This window comes from Plectropomus leopardus, chromosome 18 (genome assembly GCF_008729295.1).
Source record: "Plectropomus leopardus isolate mb chromosome 18, YSFRI_Pleo_2.0, whole genome shotgun sequence".
NCBI lineage: Eukaryota > Metazoa > Chordata > Actinopteri > Perciformes > Serranidae > Plectropomus > Plectropomus leopardus.
The window spans coordinates 23787350-23810623 of record NC_056480.1 but is presented as its reverse complement, the minus strand read 5'-3'; the positions used below and the strand labels follow the sequence as shown (position 1 = coordinate 23810623).

General features: G+C 40.6%; 1 protein-coding gene across 1 annotated transcript in view; it reads right to left on the bottom strand.

Annotated features, from left to right (window-relative positions):
• The window catches only part of ptprua (protein tyrosine phosphatase receptor type Ua), a 251377-nt gene that overhangs the window by 36868 nt on the left and 191235 nt on the right, over positions 1 to 23274 (bottom strand). Inside the window, exons 14-21 of the mRNA XM_042506534.1 lie at positions 19926 to 20064; positions 17544 to 17570; positions 16952 to 17112; positions 16411 to 16598; positions 9253 to 9325; positions 7663 to 7739; positions 3434 to 3451; positions 984 to 1020 (exon numbers count right to left, since the gene is read on the bottom strand). Coding sequence (XP_042362468.1) covers positions 984 to 1020; positions 3434 to 3451; positions 7663 to 7739; positions 9253 to 9325; positions 16411 to 16598; positions 16952 to 17112; positions 17544 to 17570; positions 19926 to 20064 — 720 coding nt within the window. The remainder of the gene's footprint in view (positions 1 to 983; positions 1021 to 3433; positions 3452 to 7662; positions 7740 to 9252; positions 9326 to 16410; positions 16599 to 16951; positions 17113 to 17543; positions 17571 to 19925; positions 20065 to 23274) is intronic.

The following is a 23274-nucleotide window of genomic DNA, read 5'->3' as shown; positions in this document are numbered from 1 at the left end:
GAACATCATGTATGTACATATAAACCTACTGTCCTCTCTGTGTTTTTGTGCACTGCATATGATTTTCTCAGTAATATATATTGAAATAAGTTAAATTTATTAAAAATGTGAATACTTTTTAGGTTTTGTCAGCGAGTATTTTTCGCACAAGAAACTAATAAACATGTGAAATGTAAGTTTACATTTGTTGTGTCATGAAAATTATCAGTGGTATTCAATTTCGTAAATTAAAGCGGTGTTAACATTTTAAATCAGTAACTTTAGTTGAGAGAATTTTGCCCAGTCCTCCTACTTGAACAGCACTCTGTGGCACTCTTCCCACCTCTGCCTGCACTCTCCAATGCAGAGACTTTGTGAGCAAAATGTGAAAGAATGGGAGAGGAATTTTCGGAGGTTACTTTTCTGAAGCGGGAGAACTGAGACCAAAGTGAAAGATGGAAGGAAATCAGAGGGGGATTACGAAGAGAAAAACATATTCACTGAATAAATAGGATCAGAGCCGGGTGAGAATAAAGAGAAGAGTCTTGCTCTCTTTCTCTCTCAGTCTCTTTCTCTTCCTCTTTCCGTCTGTCTCTCCGTGTGTGTGTGTGTGTGTGTGTGTGTGGTGGCGCTTGGGGAACGCAGCCTATATAGTGTATCAAACTGACATCAGAGAGATGGTGCACCACACATGCAGATGGCGGGGAGGAGAGACACAAACGCGGAACTTCACAGGCAGCAACAGTCAGTAGTGTTACAGTGCAGATTGACTGACAGTTACAGTCGATTGTTATGGGAGTGTTTCTCACAGGCGGGGGAAAGTGATGCTTTATGGTGGAAATCCAGATGTGAGCATGAGGCAACAACAGCTCCTTGTTGTTTACGCATTAATAATTTACTGAAGTCATTTTAATATCGTCAGCTGGGCTGCTGTGTAAAGAATGCCACCAAACAAACGCAAACATTAGCAGTGAAACAGTGCCGCCGGGTATTTTTACACTCACCTTGCGTGGCGATGAAGTGATTTGATCTCTGGTAACCCTGTGTGACAGAGAGAGTGGAGGGGAGAAAGAAAAAGAGATGGGAGAGAGTTAATAATTACAAGAGCATATGATGAAATGAGACTCAGGGACCTCTAACTTTCATTTCACCACTCCCCATCCATTCTCTTTCTCCATTTTCAGCATCAAGACATCTCTTATTCATCTTAGAGCTGAGTTTGATGTCAGCGCACTGCTAAATTTCCACTTTTGGACCAAAGATATTTCAGCAGCCATGAAAACTCATCTACGCCGATGACGCTCTGCTAAAATACATTAATGCCTTTGACTGGCGAAATTCTTCACACTGTTTAGGCAGAGTTTGGGTGAAGGTTCACACTTGAATTATAATGCAGAGAGAAGTGGCATTAATTCAAGTTTTTCTCCGTCTGTCTGCGAGCCAGGTCATTACATGCAGAGTGAGGGTGCTGCGTTTCAAAAATCGGGGCCCGGCAAGCGGTGCTTTGCATGCTGCTTGGGCTGCTGATCAAAAAGGTAGATTGACAAGTGAGGGATCTTCAGCTCTGGGAGTAATTCTATCTTAGTGACACTGACTGATCTGGCTGTCTCCTCTCTGCACAGCTTGGCATTAGTGCAGTTATGATACAGTGTGCACGCTCTGAAGGCTATTAGCGGCGTCCTGGCCCTCCACCAAGCTGTGCGCTGAATGCAAAGCAGCCAATCATGACAGATCCCAAGAATCAAGATTAGTGCGTCCTCCCATCACTCATGGGTAAAGCGATTTCCCACTGTTGTATGGAGTAAACATTTGTACAAACACAGTACAGATGCCCCAACACACACAACAACAACCCCCCGTAACACACACACACACTGATATCACGTATTCAGCCAGGCAGGAACACAAATTACATTCCATAACTGTCATGCCACAGAGGGAAGTTGAGATGGATGGCCATCGCTATGAAAGAGTGCAGCGACCCTCATTCCCATGAGCCTCCGTTGCTGAGTTTCCCTGGGCCGACCAGTTTCCTGTCTGTCACCTTGGCAACCATATTTTGACAACAGCAGGCGAGCGGAGAAACATCAAGCAATGTGAATTCACAATGGATCAGAGAGAGGGGAAAAAAAAAAATATAAACATGCAGTCATTTAAGACGTGGGGAGCTTATCAATACGATCAGAAAAACAACTTTCAATCTGTTTTGCTTTGACGAATTTGGCTCACTCTGACTGCAACCTGTGACAAATTAGTGGAAGTCTGACCTTGGTGTATGTAAGTAAATGAAAATCAGAATTCATATTTATCATGCATCTCATAGTGGCTTGTAGGAAAACTGCTGAAACTTTAAATGTTAATAGGAAACATCCTGCCAGAGAGCACTGGAGGACATTACAAGGGAGGTCTGAGGCTTGCTCCGCTGAGAATAAATGACCAGGATCAGGTTTTTTTGCAACACCTAAGGCTTTTTCTTTCTAGTCAAACTGCGGGATCAACAAATTTAAATGACTTACAGCCTGCATTTTAAAAATCAGATGCATGAAGAGTGGAATAAGAAAAAGAGCACCGTTGCTTGTGGGTGTACAAAAAGCCTAAGGATAAAAATATGCAGTAATTTGCCAAATCTGACAAAACACACACGATTGGTGGTTGATGTGTTTTCTGAAAAGTACCCACCATTGTACTTAAGATTCTGAGGGAACAAAATTATCGCTGTTGTAGCTTCATTTCCTTGTTGCCAAAAATTGTAAGACTTCATTTCCTGTGGAGTCAATGTGTGGGTGGAGAAAATATCATCCCAAGCACTAGCTCCCACAGTATAACTGCAGTCTGTCTTTGATGAAGCATTTTGGTTTTTTTTTAAAATGACCAACCGGTGAAACTTTAAAATTTGAAATATTCATCACTCTTACAACATGTGTACATTTATTCAGTTTTTTTCACCTGTTAGCTTGCATGTGTGGTTTGACCCGACAATAACTCTTCTTTGAGATGCTTGATGAACATGGGCCCTGAGACAGAGTCTGTAAGTGTCTCTGAAACAGTTCCCACACCTTGTTTGCACTGTCTCTTTCCCCCAAGTTCACTGTCACTGAATATGTTTCCAGTGCTTGCTGAGTCGTAGTAACAATGAACTCTTTGATCTGACTTGCCATATCTGACCTAGTCTACTCCTCTCTGTGGCATACGATCAGGCCTTTTATAAGACAGCCTGATGTTCAGCAAGAACCCAAGGTGAGCACCTCACTATGAAAGAGGACACTGCTGCACTCAGTTTGGAAAGAATTTAACCCTGGGGAAAAGTGACGGCGGACAGGCTCAGCAGCTCAGAGCGGAAAAGGGAAGGAAGATCTGCTGCTGGAGGGAAGCCATGGAGGGCTGGCAGGGACAGCAATAGGGGGCAGCATGAAAAAGCAGAGGAGATGGAGGGAAAGAGAAGGAAGATACTTACTTCCCTGTTTATCCGAATCTAAGAGATGCCAAAAGGTTGAAAACGCAGGGCGAAAAACAGAGAGAAAGAGAGAGGGAGAGAGAGAAAGAAAGTAGGAGGAAAAAAGAGCTAGTTATTGTGATTAAAGACCGGGAAAAGAGGGTAATGAAATGGTTAGAGAGCAGCTTGCCTCCAGGACCTGTGGAGAGAATAATGTTCAAAAGCCTCAAATTCCCATGTTTCTATGCTAAAAGCCACTTTTGCTTTATAGAAATCAGTCCATCTTTTGTGTTAATGTCCTCTAATCCCACTCACCTTTAGCATGCTACGTCTTTATTTCGATAGTTTTAAGTGAAGAGGGGGAGAGAGAAAAGAGTCTGGGATCTGAAGCTGGTGATGACACAGAGTTGTCCTTGGTGTTAATAACCCAGACGACACTTTAGCAAGTTCTGTAATGAAAGAGGGCATGGTAGGGATAATGGCTCAAAGGGCTGGGTACCGGAATTCGATACCTTTAAGCTACCGACCAAAAGGACATCCCTTTGGGAGCGCCAAGGGTCGCTTTGGCCACAAGCATTTGACTTCACCAGCGATACTATAGCAACCAGGAATCAGGGTGTCTACATGGTATCAGAGTCAGACACTTCAGCCGTTGTCTCATATTAAGTCCAGACAATGTCCAGACAATCAGGTGTTTCCCTTTCACATATGTAGCACGTAAGAGGAAAATGTTCGAGTCTGAAGCGTTTTCACCCACTAGAAATTTGGTTTCAGCATGGGGTGGCACCTGGGTAGAGAGTGCAGGAGGCAAGACATGACATGGATTATGCTGCGGCCCCATAGCTGGTTCATAATTTGGTCATAAACAACAGATTTCTTGCCATTCCTTAAATTTGTTTGATTATTTCTGCGTTGGCCTCTACCAAAATAAGGTCCTGAAACTCTCCAGATGTACATTTTCATTGCTGTCTTCATGTATAATGGCTTCTTCCTAACACCCATGTCTAATTTTTCTTCTAGTTTTCTGCAAATTGCATGACAGAAATGCCAGTTAACACACCTGATTACCCGCTGTGAGTTCCTGGAATAATCACTTGCTCTATTCACACATGGGCTCAATCGGACATCACATGAACTTTGTACTGGTGAGCTGGCAGGGTAAAGATCTTTTTAAGTCTGATTCAACTGATTCTGACAATTTCGTTCTTACATACAGCTCCTGTGGATAATTAAATCATTTCGGGTTTGCTGTGTATTAGTGAAAGGAGCTTACTTTTAAAAGATCTTTGTCGAATAGTTTTAAATAAAAAAATTAGAGGGATTTTTGGACAAGCCATCTTATTTTTATTCAAGCATTGCAGGTAATTATAAAGGTAAGTATATGTGGGCTTGTGCAGAGGTAGGTTTTATGTCAGAATATGGCAATCAGAGTGAGTTAGGTTCATCAACATTTTGCCAACAGACAAGTGCAAATATTAATTTAAAATCCAGTATTAGGCTCAGAGGAGGGTTTAAACATTTTTAACATCAGAAATTTGGACTTTGACAACTAAGAGCTTGACTCATTTTGACCAAAAGAAATTAACAGATGGATTAATAAAACCAGATCAAATGTTTGTGGCAATAAGGACCTCACAAATTTAAATTTAAGACTGTTTCATGTCTTGTAAGACCCAATATTTTTAATAACGATATTTCAACCTCTCAGAATCCAGGTATGAGGCAGCAAACTCATGCACTAAAGCCAGAGCTCCTGTTCACAAGCCACTTTTCACAATTTGTAGGACATGATTTTTTTGATGGGGACACACATAGCAACCATCTACCTGTTTCTCTACCAATAACACTTTAGACCGACAAAAAAGGTTGCGCACAGAGGGAAAGAATTAAAAAGAGAAAGGTCCTCACCACAGCTAAATGCTGCAAAATAAGCTACATGTTCGCCAGACAGGGGACTTGCTTTGTCAGACACAAGCTAAAACACACACAAACACACATGACATCTCATAGCATAGCCCTCCCTAGTGATAGCCTAATTACATACTTCCTTTTCTTTAAGTCTGGCTAACCTGGCAGCATATATAAAGCCTATCTGATTGCTTGTGTTTCTCGCCACATGTGACTGTTGCAGCAATCTAAGATCTTCAAAATGGATTTGGTGATTACATTGTTAGTTAACCGACAGGAAATGACCAATTTAACCCTTTCAGACCTGGACTGACATCACTTTTCTTGTGCTGCTTTGAGGTGGCTTTCACAAGTATTTAAAAAAAAAAAAGCAATGAGCAACTCGGAAATAACTGTAGATATTTTTAATTAAAATTTCATGGGGAAAATATAGATAGACAGACAGATAGACAGACAGACAGACAGACAGACATACATACAGACAGATAGATAGATAGATAGATAAATAGATAAAGCAGTGGATAAATGTAATTATCACAGTCATGTAATTAAAACTATCTGTGTAAAGAATTATAATTATTTTAGGCATTTTTTCAAGTAATTTTCTTGTCTGTTATTGACTTCCCTTTTTTGGTGATTTGTAGTTATTTTCTTGTCCTTTTTAATAATTCCTCACCAATTTTAGAGATATTTGTCTTAATTTTCTCATTGCCTTCTTCCCACAGTTTGACAAAAATCAAGCCCGTTTGCTTGGGTTTCAAGGGGTTAAATGTTTGAAAGTTGTGTGAACTAAGTTTCATGAAACTGTAATTCTTCAAAGGTGACATAAACTGGGTTATCCTGCCCTCCCCCATCACACAGACAGACAAAAATTTATAAAATAGAATGACTTTTAAGAAGAAGCAGAATTTTTCTGCCATTCAAGGAAAGTAAGCTTTTGGATGTGTCTGCTCAGCCATTATTTCCCATGCTCATTCATTTTATCATATTCTGAACTCATTACTCCTTATTCCAACACAAGTGTGACAAGCATCCCATCCTGAGCATCAGAGCAAGAAAACACTACGTGAGTGGGCGTTAATGACAGTGAACGCAGAATCGTTCAAGAACCCAGTGTGCTGATGATGGTGTCACTTTTGTGTTACACCTGTCAGCAACAAAAGGAACATCCAAAGGCGTGACACAAAAATGTCATGTCTCGCTACCCATGCCAAAGAAAAAATTATGCAAACCTGCATGTGAATGAGAGCAGAGAGCGCTGAAACTTTTTCGGTTTAACCTTTAAAAAAAGCAATGTTCCATTTACTCCAACCTTGGCTTCTTCCATGAATCATTTGGAATCATTTCTCTGCCGTGTCGTGAGCCAGGGGTCTTGGCATGACATGCGGGCGGCGCTGTAGACGGCACAGTTAATGACACAAAGGTCCTTGGAGCGTTCGTCCTAATGGAGCCCTCACGGAGCAGTAAAGGGGATAAAGTGTCGGCGCACGGCACTGTGAGCTTTGACGTTCCGCTTTAACCAATGCCACCCACATACGCTGAGTCAGGCATACGCTACCAAATCGTCCCTCTCTGTCCATTTTACATTTCCTTTTGTTCAGCAAACAACAGCAGAAACAAAGGACGTAATACAGCATGCAGAGACCATGACAACTCAGGTTGAACCCTGCGATGAGAGCAAGGCAGCGGCAAAAAATAAAGGCAGAAATGTTGAGAGCCTTTCACAGTCCCCCTCAAGTGACCTCTCCATTATGAGTGAGCAGCAGATCTCAGACCCTGGCCTGTGCTGCAAGAAAAAGTAACTGTCCTTCAGATAGTTTTGGTCTGGCTAATGCAAAGCGGCTGAGATAGGATCTTGCAGGAGCGCGTGCTGCTGCTGGGACTGGATAGGCTCCCTGAGATACTCACTCGAGCTGAACTGTAGGTGAGATCAAAATATCTCTAGTAGATGAAAGGATCAGCTGTGTTATATCGGGTCCAATTGCGGGGCAATGTTGCCTTACAAAAGTATTTGGGTGAGTCATGAGGCCCGCTGCTCCGAGCTTATGGGCTCTTGTAGGATCTCTGAGAAAAAATCTCGCCTCAAAGCCTGCATGTAGAAGCACACTTGGATGTCATGCTATATGCCGCAGGTGTATTTTATAAATGACAGTTCAGTTCTGAGTAACAGAGAGCTCACACAACCTCAGACAGTGTGTGGAGATGTCTTCCGGTCAAGCACTGGGTCAACCACAACAATAGAGGATGACTAGTACGAGCTGTAGAGGCGGAGCTGTGGGATCAGCAAAGCCAGAGATGAGGGAGGTGAAGGAGGAGGACTAATAAGACTCTAGGTGACTTACGTCGATGTAGTTGGCATTGACATAATCAGAGCTGGGGTCTGCAAGCAGAGAGTGGAGCTTGACTCGGTGGCGATCATCTAAAACACATAAAAGAGGATTTAGAGGTCTCTGATTATAGAATACAACAAAAATCCAGCCTATCAGTCAATATAGTTGCCTTTATTGATACAAAAGCAGATCCCAGGTCTTATGTGTCAACACATTAAAATAAAGTGAAGGTTAGGATGAGGCCACAACCTGACCACTGGATGCCCTGCTTATTTATGTATTTATTTATTTATCTATCAACTAACTGTCAGATTTACATCAGGATTGCTTCAGTTTAAGGTAAGTTAACCTCCATCCACAGCAGTACATTGCCTATATGGTGATTCTCCAGCCTGCATCTCCAAACTCAGTTGTGCAGACCGACATCTACTGTACAACACACTGACTATTGATACTGGTACCTAATTTATCCCCACTTCAAAAAAAAAAATCCAAACTACCCCTTCAAGCATAAAAATGTGGACACACACTCCAAAGTATTACTCTGACCACTACATGGCCAATGAATGCCCTGAAAATGTATTGATTTATTTTATCAACTAATTGTTTGAGTTTTTCAAAGGGATTCCTACAGCTTTAGGTATGTTAGATTTATGTTTTTTTTTAAATAATTTTTAAATTCCACTCTAAGTTAAATTTAAAAAAAATGAAATAAATTTAAAAAATTCCCATTTTTAGCCATGCAATGAATTATTGGTCAAAAAGACAATTTTATAGAACTTGATTAGAGAGGATACGAGAGTTACATGTGTCAGTGGTCACCTGTACAGTGTTTTAAAGCAGCCAAATTAAACAATTGGTTGTTTTCATTCACATATTTTCCTGTGTCTGTTGTCAGACAACTGAACGAGTGCGAGACAGTTGTCTCATCTCAGCCCATAAACACTACTTCTGCACTTTGGTCATCAAATTATTATTTTATAATCACAACGTCAGTAGCTCTGCTATGAACTCTGCTATCAGCTTTTAAAATGAATTACAGAGAAAGTTAGACATGACAGAGTTCCTTTTAAATCATCTGGCATGCAGTTTTAGTTTGGATGGAGGGCTGAAATGGAGAGAAAAAGATGCATTTACAAATGTAACTGGCTTCATTTGGACGTACTCTCAGGCTGCTGTATTTGTGATGAAACCTGCCATCATACTCAATAATGACTATAATTACTGATATTTCTATGGCTTTTCCACTATGACTGTAAAAGAACAACATACTGCATTAAAGCTAAGATATTGAGCCTACCTGCCATCAAGGCTAACATTTCAAAAACCCAATTAAAGCTACTGTTAAACAAGCAATTTGAAATAATCTAACTGGAATAACATGAGTTGTTTTCCTCTAGAATTAACAACCATTGCACTGGGAGTAAAAATAATCATTGGTTGTCTTTGGCAGACTCATAAGACACAGCAGTAGTGTCGTTAAATGTTAATGTACTTTACAGTGTATGCATGAGAAGCTATAAAAGTGAAGGTGTGCTACAGTAAAAATAAGACTGAAACTGAGCCAAGGAACAACAGCATCAGTTTTCTCATAATACTTACGGCTAAGCAGGCTGTCATGCCTCCCTTTGGTCTTGTCCTTCTTTTTTGTGACATCCCAGCCATCAAAAAAACTCTGCGAAGTAAAGTTAGAGATTACATGTTAAATAAAAAAACGTATTACACAAGAAAAAGGGACAAAAATCTTTGATGCATCTTGAAATCCACAATAGAAACGACTTTGCTAATGCGCTCCAAAGTGTTACCCTAAGGTTGTCTGAGAAACTTCACTGTTAAAACATCTTGCCAAGTCATCATCAGACATCTGCCACAGCATAGCGGGGAGAGACTGAGGCTGAGAGATGACACGCAGCTCTGAGAGATGGCTGCGGCCTTGAGAAGGAGGAGGCAGCCCGCTGCAGTCATTCTCATTCTATGCACAGCGAGGGCGCTTGCTGCTTGAAGAAGCTATTGCTCCATAATACCTCAATGTTAAACTGCTAAATTTGGGACAGATGTTTATGACACCCGTCTAATGAATCTGCTGGTACGGCGAGATGAGCCATTGAATCTAAATCAATACTGTAAGTGTGAGAAGAAGACCTTGAAAATATGAGCGGGCCTGGCTTGAGTCGTGTCATATTCTGGTGCGTTTTAATTCGCAGTCTGATCTCTCCGCTGTATCAGAAGGCACATCCGTGCTGTCGAACTGAGGCACGCTGTCTCTCATCTGCAGCCGACCAATCCCCCCTTGGCTAGGGACGATCAAATTGGGACCACCTGAGAACCCAGTGGAGACGCACACAGCAAGCTGATCAGGGGATTACATCTGCCACTGGATCCTGTACACGTAAAGCCTGATTTAAGGCTGCTTAACAAGCCTGCCTCAGTCCAGCACTCAGCACTGTTCTCTTCACCTCCATTTCTTCTCTATTAGTTTATCAGTTAAATTTGACATGCTCAACACTTAAAGGGATAGTTCAGCTATTTCTTCTTTTTGGTGGCTGGTGTGTCCCCAGTTTGGGAGAGCAGGTAGGAGTGCCGACACAAAGGTTCAGCTTTGTACTGCTGGGAATAGGGGCCAGCAACAAAACATATTTTGGCCTCCTATTATTTCTTTTTCTCCTTCTCTCTTCCATATTTCATATTTATGAGATTTCCCATACAACAATCTATAATCATAATAATTCAAGTGACAGTAACTGCAAAATGTTAAAAGTAGTTGGTTTGTTTTTTTTTTTTTTTTATCATTTGCCTCGTTAAGTTCTGTACATTACATCATTATTTCATTTTTCTGTTCTTGTGTTTGTGTGTGTGTGTGTGTGTGTGTGTGTTGTTTTGTTGGTTTCTTTGTTTTGTACTTAATAAATTAAAAAAGAGCGAATATTTTCACTGTTTTAGCTTGCAGTCAGTCCTTTTCCTTTGGCTCTACATATAGCAACCCCACTTCTTACATCAGTTTTACAAATAAATTGTGATATATATTTCTAAATCATTGTTTGTGCACAAAAGTCTGCGTCATTAACTTTTTTTCAACAAAGCTTGTCCACTTAAAACTAGAGATAAAATACAGAAATTTTGAATGTGAAATAACCAAAACTGTCCCGACTTTGCCAAAGAGTCGAAACAAAGCTGATTGCGAAGAACGAAAAAAATTCTGGTTCTCCAAGCCATCTGATCACCAACGTAACATCATACAGCGGTTCGTATGATTTCTAATTAATTAGCGCCCCACGAGTGGCTTTATGTTATGTACTTAACATAAATTTACCACAGTTTGTTCAAGGAAAGGAAACATGGTAAGGTGTCATTACTTTATGTACTTAATGTAAAGTTACATACTCTGTGTATATGCACTTAATGTAAAGTTATGTGGGTTAGGTTTAAAAAAGAAATATGGCAATGACATCCATTAAAATAACTCAAAAAACACTTGATTTCACACGGGACAAAAACACTGGTCTCCTAGGGGAAAGTCACCACAACTTCGTGGCTCATTACACAAACTTTTGCTCTTTATATTTCTTCCTTCTTTACTTTTGTCAGCCTGTTGGTCACATAATTACAGCCTTTTATAAATACATTGGTTATAACACAAATTACTGGCTCATGATTACTTGGGTTTGTACAAATTCTGATGCAATAATTTTCACCAAAAATTATTGCATAAAATTTTTTACAAAAAAAAATTGTAGCTATATGTACAGTGCATGAGAATGCACTTAAAATACACTCAATGCAATCCATAGGTGCTATGGATTTGTTTGTTTTCCTGTCCATCATGTTTTAATTTCACATCTGATCTGTTTTTACAGAATGCAATAGAAAAACATCATCACACTAAAGCCAATATCTTATAACACAATATATTGGTATCACACGTGTTGACTAATAACTAGCAAGAAATTGCAGCACAGGGATTTATCTTTGCCATAGATTTGTTTGAGATCATTCAGAAGCTGCGACGCCATTACTACAGAGCAAAAGCCTATTTTTATGTTAAATGTTCTGCTCAGGATCTCCATCACAGCTCTTTAGAGATGCAGTAATCCATTTTTACGGGGGCAGCAGAACAAGCTAAAAACACAGCATATAAAAGAAAATCAAAGAGGTCCTTTAAAAAATGTCGCCAAACAAATGTTGGTAGAAATAAGCTGTCAGATTGAATTTAAATAATCAAAATCAATATTGTTAGTGGCCATAAAAATCTGGCATTGGTTGTACTGTTGACAAGGAGCTTCAGTTCCAGGTGAAAACAACGTGGCATAGATTCACCCATCGGAGGGGGGCATCAGTCATGGAGGATGACATGCTCTCTGTCAATGGGTTTATATTCACTGGCTCTGGTTCCAGATGTTGGCTCCCAAACACAACACATACAGTAAACTACCCACACTGAGGGCCTGACTCATTCACAAACCACCCCCCACAATGCCTTGCAACATGTCTGATCAATGGCGGCAGCACGACCCCGTGGGAAATAAGGGTTATGAAGTCTGACAGCAGTGTGTGCGCTGATCCCCTTCATCTTGTTTATTTCTCCAGGCGATGGGGAGCCAGAATGAGGAGTGAAAAAGCGACCCATATATTGATTTTGGTGGGGGGAAATTTATCGGCCCCTCGGGGGTCTTAATGAATCGAAAAAGTGCATCTGGCTTCCTTCAGGTGGACGTGCAAAAAAAGACTCATCACCACTTGTTGATGTGGGGGACATCATATTAACTCTTCGGAACTGTCTGGGGTCCCTAATGTACTTTTCATTCTTCACGTTTTGATAATTGTGGCTGTGCTCATGCATATGGAATACATATTGGCAAGGTTGTGTATTTTTGTTTAATCCTGGAATTTCAGGCACTGCTCCTACAATAAGTCTAAAATACAGTGTGTAAACAAAATTGTTACATTCATAACGTTAAGTGCAAAAAATGTGCAAATAAAACCCATTTAAACTGCAATTTTTGATCCCACAGCATTCAAGCATTGTATTATTTATGGGTGTCATTCTGGGCTTTTGCCATGAAATTTATAACTTTTACTATTTTCTACCTGATGACATCATTTTTACCATATTTTGCATATAGAGAAAACACATGCGCTTTCCATTAAGAGCACTGTCACAATCAGTGTTGCTGGAAATCACTGATACATCCCAGGCTGTGATAATACAAAAAAAAAAAATCTACTTTGCATGTAGTGTATTGATAATAATGATTTTTTTTTTTTTTTCATCTAAAAACATAGTGGCATTATGACAAAAATCTGGCATTTAAAGGGTTAAAATTCTGAAAATTAATATTTGAAATTTATGATTAGGACTGACTGATCAAAAAACTCAATGAAAGTACAAAATAATATTAATGTATGAAATTTTTTAATTTAATTGAAATTTTTGAAAAGTACATTTTGTGTGCAGAGCAATACGAGTGTGTCTAATATCAAAGTGGGCCCTAAGGGTTAAAGGAATCAAAATGGTGAATGGAGTAACATTGTCCACTCAGCACCAGGAAGTTGAGTATACCTGCATCCTTCCTGAAATGCAGTTTAAGTAAAACAGCATTTTACTGATCACTCATGCATATTAAATGCTCAGTTTGAGCCTTTTAACAGTAGACAGAAGTAATCTGCAGTAACACATAGATAAGCTCTCAGGACTCTAACTGCAAAGAGAAAATATCAGGAATTACTTAATGATGCCATCTGTCACATTGTTTTCACTCCTCACTCCTAAACACCCAGCTGGAGAAACGGGTGGTCTAGGTGTTGAAGAAATAAAATCTCACAGGTTGGAGCCCCTTATAGCTGCCATGTGTCTCACTGTTCTCTGTCGTCCTGCTCACTTACTGTGTACTGCTTTACTTGCACGACTTGCTCACACAATCACAAGCTTTACGAATATGGTATTTACAGTATATGAATGACATCCAAAGCTACTATTTGGGCTTGTCCACTAAAGCTTTAGAACTTGGTTTTTTTTCCCACTGTTCTTTCCCCAGGTTTGGAAATGAGTCTCTGAAGCTACATTTTAGCACTGCTCATGTGGAGAAACTGAATGTAACTATCAACAATATACTTTTACTTTTATACCTTCTTGACTTAAATTCCTTGTTTGCTTTCCTCACTTCCATTTCTCTTCTTGTTGACTGTGCTGAACTGCCAATCCAGCCCGTTATTAATATCATATTATCAAACACTAACGCTTTTGCAGCACTTTCAGAGTAAGATCCTGATGCCAGAAGCCACCTGCCACGGCAGCATGATATGCCGACAGTCGACGTCAGTTGAGAACATGGCCAGACAGAACCAGTTTTACATGATACGTCGTTAGACGACATCGGATTAAAATTGCCTTTAACATCGTATTATAAGGTCCCTATAGGGCACGCGAGAGGGGTGGTGGATGGATCAAACACAACCCAGACTTTCATGCGGCAGTTCAGTGTTTTCTTCCCCTCTGAATCTGATGTTTTTTGGGGGAGTTTCTACACCTACCATGTGCCTAATTCGTCAAGTTTGTTGACGTCCTGGTGTTAGTCGCCAAGTGGTTTTGTTGCCTATACATTACCATGTGCTGCCTAATCCCACCATGTGCTTTTGTTAACATCACGATGGCGGCATCCCACAGATGCAGAAGGATACCTAGAGAGTAATATGTAGATGTGGAAGTCCACTGCAAAGTGGCAACATGTGACAACTTGGGATGAAAACACGATAGCCAATCAGAGTGATTTCTCTCACTAATTCAACACGATGAATTAACCAAAAATCAGCCAACAGAGGCAAAATAATGTCAGCAGTGAGGGGCCCACAGTGAAAACCAGGGCGACAGAAGTTCATTGATGACCTGACATTGACTGATGGCCCAATTATGGCCCTAAAGGTGATCAAAAGGTTCATCACTGCAAACACAACAAGTAGCTTTTGTAGGAATGGATATGCAATACCCAGACAAACAGCGCAAAAAATATAAAATAAGATGAAGATAAGAGATTACAGAGTGCAATGGTACAAACTTAAAATAATTCAAAGTGGTTTGACGGATTAGGTATTAACCATTTTAACCATGCCCAGCACAAGTATATATGGTCTGTCTCATAACTAGTATAATGGATTTGCTCCCATTCAGACAGAGCATAAGTGAGGCCCAACACTGATACTGGGTTACAAGACCTGGCTCACAGTCCGTATTCAAGTTCATCCCAAAGGTGTTGGATATGCAAGTTTGACTGTAAGCTCAACTGTGAAGTTAGCATTAACTGCTACGTTGCACAATAAAATTGCTACTTAGTTCAGTTGTTAATTCGTTGTTAATGTATTTAATTAATGCCATGACTTAATTAAGTCAATTGTAATCAAAGCACTGTCCCAGTTTAATCTAGTGTATAATTCTGGTAATAAGGGAGAGAAAGTCTTTCTTTGCATTCCCATTAGCACCGGCACAAGCATTGGCTATTCTTAATGGGTCTACACACATAGTTATATGCAGACTTACACACAATATAACACATAAACACAACAAACAAAACAGGTTATATCACTGGTTTAACATTAAGTACGGAAAAGAAACAAAAATGTCTCCTTTTAACAAACATTAAGACAAACTCAAATGTATAAATCAATCACTCCTCAAGAATTTATAGCAGACTTGAGTTTTTCTGATCTTCATAAAATTGATTAGCAATACTTATAAACATAAACCCCTGTCTGAATGACCTTGAATTTTACAATCATCCATCCTGTGCTTTCACAACTTAAATTCCAATAAAAAAGCATTATATTCGTTTGTACCAAGGCGCATTGTTCTGTTAACCAAGCAGTGCCATTCCTATGTTAAGTGAACGCAGCATGAAATCAAACTTGTGCGATTGTCTAAACTGTACAACACAATACTGAGGTTGAATGTCTGAGTCAGCTGTATTTTACAACATTATTTACATAGAGTGATGTAGGCTGTGGTCTCCATGTAAAAACAGCAGATGATATGGATTTAACCCTTTATCACATGGATGGACATCCATTCCCTTGTGCTGCATTCAGACATTTTTCCACTAGTATTTAAAGCTCTGAAACTGGTTTGATTTCTTTCAAAATCATGGGGGGAAAAAAGCAACTAGGCAAGAAATGTCCCGAAAACTGCAAAAAAAATTGTAAAAAGTAATGAGGAAAATATCTAAAAAAATAGCTTGAATGGTTTATTAGATGTTATCAAATATTATGGAAAAAGGAAAAAATACTTTCTTTCTTGAGAAAGTTTTCCCTTTTTCTTTGTTTTTTTGTTTTACTTTGCTTTTGTTTTTTGTTTTTTGCTTTTTCCCAGCAATCTTCTTGTAAGTTTTTACTAATTTCTTGTTAATTTTTAGGCCATTTCTTCTTAAGTTTCTCATTGCCCTCACACATTTTTGAAAGAAATTAAGCCAATTTGCTCAGGTTTTAAAGGTTTAACTTACATCTCCTTAAGGAAGTTGTACATTTTAAGTTGTCTTGACTACATTGGCCCTAACTTGTATAGCACAAGCCATTTTTATAACAATGCAATGTCATGTTGAATCAGGAAAAGGCCTTCCACAAACTGTTAACACAAAGTTCAGTATCACTACACAGTTTGATGTGGCACAATTTCCCTTAATTTGATCGACAGGACGTAGCCCAAACCATGAAAAACAGCCTGAGACCCAATGTCCATTTTACTAGTACTATAGTGTATCTTTATTTCCTCCTTCTTACCTCATATTCTTGTTTGAAGCCGTAACCCTCAGCCGTCTTCATTTGGTTGATGTGCTGGAGGAGGTCAGCCACCCTGACGGCGGGGTGGAGCTGACCCGTGTGGTAAGGCGAGCTCTTCCTCCGACAGTGGCGGTGGGGCGAGCCTCCCAGTAAGCTGCTGGACTCGTTGACTGAGCTCCGCTGTTCATCTGGGAAACATCAACACACACAGTTCAAGGCACAGCTCTGGAATTTTGCACTCTGCGACACGAACTCTGTTCATTTTTTTTTATTAATGTAAACTCGGCTGAAAAGTCTAGGGGGCAGCTCAAGGAAAAAAAAGTCAGCACTTCTGCCGAGACGTGAGGGCTGACTGGCACTGCAGAATATTCAAACAGACCAGAGAGTTGCAGAAGATTTCTCTGTTGAGAGCACCTTATGGTCTGGCAGAACAGATTGGATACATGCTTGGAAGTAAACATGGCTGAAGGTCAGGAAGGAGGGGAGCTTCATCTCTCTAGACACTTTCTCAAGAGTACCCATATGTTCCTAGCTGTCTTACTTCGAGCGTTGCAGCCGTGGGCATCCATGAAGGAGTGGGCCATCCTCTCATCCTGCTGGAGAGTGCTCTGCTCTGTCATGCTGCAGTCCAAAGAGCTCAGCTTCCGACTCTTCTCTTGCCTGTAGGACATGGCTGCCTTGTTTATGGCCACCTTCTTCCTACTGTAGAGATGCAGTGAGAGGCGGGAGGACAGAGAGAGAGAGGGGGCAGGGAGTAATAATAGACAGAGGACAGCAGAGAGGGGAAAGAATGAGAGAAAGACAGGCAAAAAGATAAGGAAGAAAGGAAAGGAGGGCGGGCGAGGGATGAGAAATTGGACTGAGGGGGAAATATAAGGGCTACAAGATTGAAACTGGACGAGGGGGGAAAGTGTGATTTGGTGATAGCAAAAGAGTGTCGGGGGTGGCGGTGGAGGTGGAGGTGGTCGGGCGAAAGGAGGTGAAGGAGAAAGGAGGGGGAGGCAAGGGGGTCTATACTTGAGGATGAGGTGGAGAAAGCAATGCTCATTTCCACTCTAGTAATCCTGGGGCTACGAAGGGCAAGCAAGGGGGGGATGGCGTCAAGGTGGGAGATGGAGAAAGGAGTAACTTACGGGTAGTAAGGGTAAGAATAGAAGTCCCTTCTGATTAGCATGGGGGAGGAGGAAAGGAGAGAGACAGAGAGTGAGGAGAAAAAATAGAGAGGTGACTATGGTTTATCAAAGATGGCCATCAGAAAGATAAATGAAGATGCTCAGTGCGTTGGGATGTTCCTAGCAAGCAATCATGAAGCAGGACCAGAGCATAAAGACTAAAGAAAGAGCCTGGTACACACCAAAAATCAGCGCTGGACCAATGGACATTTTTTGTGGTTTATCGTGGATTATATTTGTATTCATGTTGCTGTATTTGAGATTGCTTGCCATTTCTAAACCTCTTCCTGTAGACTCTCATTCTGAAGCTTTGTTTGGCATTTGGCCGTCACCATCTTGTTTTTTTGGAGCTGTTGAGGAGCGGGGTGGGTCTTACTCACAGACTGTAGCGACACTTTGCAAACTATCAAGATCAATCTTTTTTTGTGTGTGTTTGTGTTAGGTTATAAACATGTTGGGTAGTTTAACATAGAGTACTATGGGGATTTTTTGGCATTTCTGCAGTGGCTTCATATTTCAGCCTCGGAGGTTGCTGCTTGTTTCCAACATGGCAACTGAGTCACAAACATTTGACAACTGAACAGAGCACTCAAATCTGTCTTTAAACAACATTTGATGTGAAAAATAGGCAATGCAGTAATAGAATCTTGTTTCATGTTTGATCAGCGCTGCCTAGCTTTACAGTTTGCAGTTTATGAGCAATGATTGACAACTGCGTTAGAGACTCCTAGGCTCTGATTGGTTGTTTTTGTTCAAGTGCGCTAATGCCATTTGAAGCTATTCAAAGAAGCAGAGGGACATGCTTTTTTTTTATTATCTGTGTCTTATCTATCGACTTTTATGTGGATATCCTGACAGTCTCAGCAAATATGACAAAAAATATTTTTTATAAAAGTCACCAGCTATGGCTTTAAAATCACAAACATAAATTATTTAATTTTTTTAATGAATGAAACAATAGCACAGTGAATATCTATACTTTTACTATATAGTAATATTTTATTTGTACTTATGTACAAATGTATGTACTTAAATATAAAATCATAAAAGTCTCCTAATTTTACATTGTCTGGTTTCCACACTTCTTGTCAAGCATACAAACATCATTCCAGGTTGATAAAATAATTTAACGCAGTGAGTGAGCAGTGTATCTCTGCATCCTTTTGTGATTACTATAATATGCTTATCAGTATTTCAAGATATAATGTTTGTTTTTTCTTTTTTTAAAATCTTAGCGCTAATTTAAAACATATTCAAGTACTAAAAAAACACAGAACTGGGGCATTTCAATTTGGTTTTGAAAATGGAGAGTTAGATATGCATGTAAAAACCAATCCTTAATGCCTGAGCCTAATAAAGCATGCATCAAAAAGGTTGTAAGCTCCTCCACTTGCTGAAAGTGACAACGTTTGAAGTTGGTCCAGAGCAAAGTTTTGGTGTGCAGCACGCAATTTGCTTTTTATTTCTTTTTTTCCCATTGCCTGCACTTCACCAGCACCCCACTGAATTATGCTGCAGGGGATCTCTAATTTCTTTAAGACTACTGAACCAAAACGTATTTACTTAGCCAGTCTAACTGTATATTAGTGACAATGTGCGGTGGCTAAATATGAGCATGTCTGCTCCTGTTTCCCCCATGTGGCTGTCTAGTTCCTTTTGTGGCTGCGAGACTGAACCGCTGAATCTTATCAGTCACTGCCTTCTTCCAGACATCCCATTCACTCCACCTCTTTTCTCTGTGAGAAAATTCCGCAGGGTGGAGAAGTTCCTCTTTCCAAAAAAAAAAAAAAGCAAAAAACAACCTTCCTAACCAATTACTAGCCCATCCACTGGCACCTCACAGCTGCTCGCTTCATGTAATTGAGTGGGCAATGGAATAACATGCCCCTTGATGAAATATTTCACACTCAGATGAGTGTTCCACCATCGCCCGGCGAGCGAAGGAAGAATACACTGCAGGTGCGATTGACGACAGAGGTAATTTGCAGGTGGAAAGCAGCCAACAATTCCAGCGTGAGCAGGCTGCATTTGAATGTGCTCAGCCAGCACGCAGACCTTGAAATTAAAAGATGAGATGAAACACAAAAGCTTGGCTGAGGCAGCGGTGGGAGAGTTTAGGATTAATGCTCTACCATTCCACTAACTCTGGTTGTAATTCACTCTCATTGCCAAATGCTCTCCTCAATAGACCCTAGCTGCCAAGTGGGATAGAGATAAATTTACTCCTTTGGATAGGCTACACAGGAACAATAGGACTTAAGACCCCGAAATGTTTGACTCTGAAAAGGTCTAAGTCATCTCACATCAACTGGCCGGCTGGCAATCCTTTTCACAGCCACTCACCCCTTCTTGATGATGATGACGATGGCCCCGAGAAGAAGAATGAGGACCACCAGACCACCAGCGCAGGCCCCAAGGATCAGACCCATGTCCTCGGCATGCTGGGATACCTCCAGAGCCCGCTTGGAGTCCTTACAGGCGGCTGCACAGTGTGACAGAGAGGTGAGGAAGAGACCCATCCACGTCTCACAAAGACAGCAACTGTGGATGGTTATTCGGTTCTAATTGAAAAACAAGATGCTCCATGTAGCGGTTTGATGTCAATAAATCATTGTCACAGCATAATTATCACAAACAAACAAGGAGATTGGCAGCCTCTGCTGGTCTCCATATTGAGGGGCTGGAAATCTGCTGGATTCCTTCATTGATTTATGGCACAAAACAAAAAGAAGATTGTGCTGGTTTTACCACAAACAGATCCTTTAAGGTGCAGTTTACCCCCCCAAAAATAAAAAAAGCATATTTTCTTCCTACCTGTAGTGCTATTTATGAATCTAGCTTGTTTCAGTGTGAATTGCAGAGTACTGATGATATCAGCTGTAGTTATGTCTGCCTTCTCTCCTATGTTATGGAACAAGATGGCACTTGGCTTGTGTGTAGTGTTGCTTGTAGCATTTGCAAGGCTATATCATACTAAAGAAAGTAAACAAATCAGCAAGTGTGTGTATGTGTATGACTTATTATTAGACAGTATCAGAGCAGGCTATTTCAGCGCACTGATTTTAGCAGCATCTACAAAGGGGAGCTGAACATGTTTGGCTTGTAAGAGACGACGCTCTGGTTATCTTACCGGACGGATGAACGCTCTCATTCAGGCAGCTATTTCCCTCCTACCCATATGTCACAGTCTTAGTGCATTTCTGTCTGCTTTCTCATCTCAGCTCGCCAACAGCATGAAATCCCGCACTCCATGAATCTTCTGCGCTCCCTGTTGTATTGTATCCAAAGGTGAAAAATTGCTATGAATTGACGGAGTGTTATTACAGTTCTGGCAGCGTGCGCATCATTAACGAGCCATCTCGCTGATGAGAAAACAAATAAGGTGGGGGATAAAACAAAATGCACAGAGGCATGGTACCATTTAGGGGTCTCCGGCATATCTTGGTGAGTTTGGCAGCATGACTGAGTTGGACAACGTCTGTGTATTTTAACAAAGCATTGATGCTACACAGGAGGGAAGTATCGCCTTGTGTGTGACTGAAAAGAGAAAGAAAACAGGCTTTACAGTGAAGCAGAATGCTGAGTTTGGCTTGATAAGCTGTGGATTGGTGGTGACTATAGCTCCTGGCAGACAATGCAGCCTGACAGACTTGCCATGATTACACAAATCATGCTGGGTGACTCATTCTGCTTTTAGGGCCATATTTAGAAATTGGCTATCACTATAAATTTCATTGCACAAAAAAAAAAAGTTGAGCGGTGGTCATGCACAATCCACAGGGATAACATTACACTCACATTACGCAGGAATGTTCTTTGTAATGTGTTTTATGACGACCCTGATGGAGGCCATCAGCTGAAATGAGATGGTATGGCAATAAAGTTGTTCTTCATTCTGCATGTGTTCGAGAAGTTTTGACCTATTCAGGAAATAAAAAGCCGCCAGGAACTGTTCTAAGAGGATCTGTAAACGAAGTATTCAGTTTTATTTGCAGTAGCTTAAAAACAGAGTAAATAAAACCACTATTCCTGATATAAAAATGAACCCAGAGCAGCACAATAGGGAGCATAACATGCCTATTTTGTTAGACTGATAAAATTAAAGCTGTGGAATCGTCAACCCAATAGAATAAATGTTGGCGTTTTATGTTTCTGCAAACCACAGATACATTGCATTTCTACATTATTGTGCAGCAGATACACTGAAAATTGGCATTTCAATGTATCTGTCGTTGATATGTAGGAAGGTTTAGGCACACAAACCACTTGGTTATGGTAAGGAGAAAATCATGTTTTGGCTTAACATACCCTCTTTCTCCTCTTTCCTAGCAGGAAATGCAACGTCTTGGTAAAGACAACCACTTTTTGTGCATGACCTCAGTAGGACACATATTGGTCGCTACTTAAAAAAAACCCAACACTTTTCTTGCCGCTATTCTGGCATGAAACAGCAATGTCTCAGTAAAAATAACCACTTTTCTACCACTATCCCAGCAGAAAAAGCAATACGTTTTGGTAAAAACAAATGCCTTTTCCGTCAGGAAAGGTCAGCAATGTCTTCACAAAAAAAAAAAAGTGTTTTGTGGCACTAACATAGTTATCATTTGGTAAAAATCAAATGCTTTTGTGCCATTATCCTGGCAGGAAATGCAACAAAATCTTTGTAAAAAAGAATATTTTTTGTGCCATTATACTGGCAGGAAATTAAACCAATATGTCAGTAATGTGAGGGGTCGCCAGGGGTGAAAATTGGGTCAGGTTCCTTCAAAATAGTCATGTTTGGGGGAAAATACCCACTGAAGCTTTAAGAGCCATCAGTCCCAAGAAAACACCCACATTTGGTGCCTTAATGCCACTAAAAACACAGAAATGATGTCACTTAATGACCAAAAATGAAGCTGTTCTGTTGGTTTTTGGTCTTGAACAGTGATCTGCAGCTTTGTAGGTGTTTTGCCTAATTGTCACGTCATTCACCATCCTCTCCTCCTCTTGATGACATCACTTTAGAAACTTTGATATGACATGTAGGCAACAAACAACTTCTGGTGACCGGGCTGGGAAATGTACATGATGACAAATCCATCAAGACAACAGGTAAACAGGAAGTGTTAACAGCAAACAGCATTGACAGAAAATGAAAAAGGGGGGCAGATCAGAAAACAATTTATCAAAATGTGACAAGATCTACTTATTTTTTTACATCTGTCTTTGAAACCCACGTATCTAATTTAAGCCGATTTCCAATAAAGGTCTAGGCTACTTCATTCAGCTGTCACACAGATTTGAGGCAAAATTTCTGAACGTCGCAAAGGCTAAATGTAAATGTGATGCTTTTCTTGTGCCAGAACTGACATGAATAAAAGCCTCCTCTTGTAGCAGAACGGCGAATCTTTCAAGACGATTTGATCCGTAATGAACATGTTCTCGCCGCTCTTTGGTGCCGGCTAATGTTGGCCGTGTTTCATGTGTGGCCAAAAAAACAACAAAGAAAAGCACCCGGGTGGCGTGGAAAGAAAAAAACACTCGCCCACCACTGCAGTGGATTGGCCAGGTGCTCCGGTGAGCACAGCTGGCAGCATGTGTGTGTGCGTGTGGGAAGCTGGAGAGAGGAAATGAAAAGCAGCCAAGACCGGCTTTAACGGGACCTTAGTGGCACCTCTGTGGGAGCTGGAGTAACATCAGCATGTCCTCT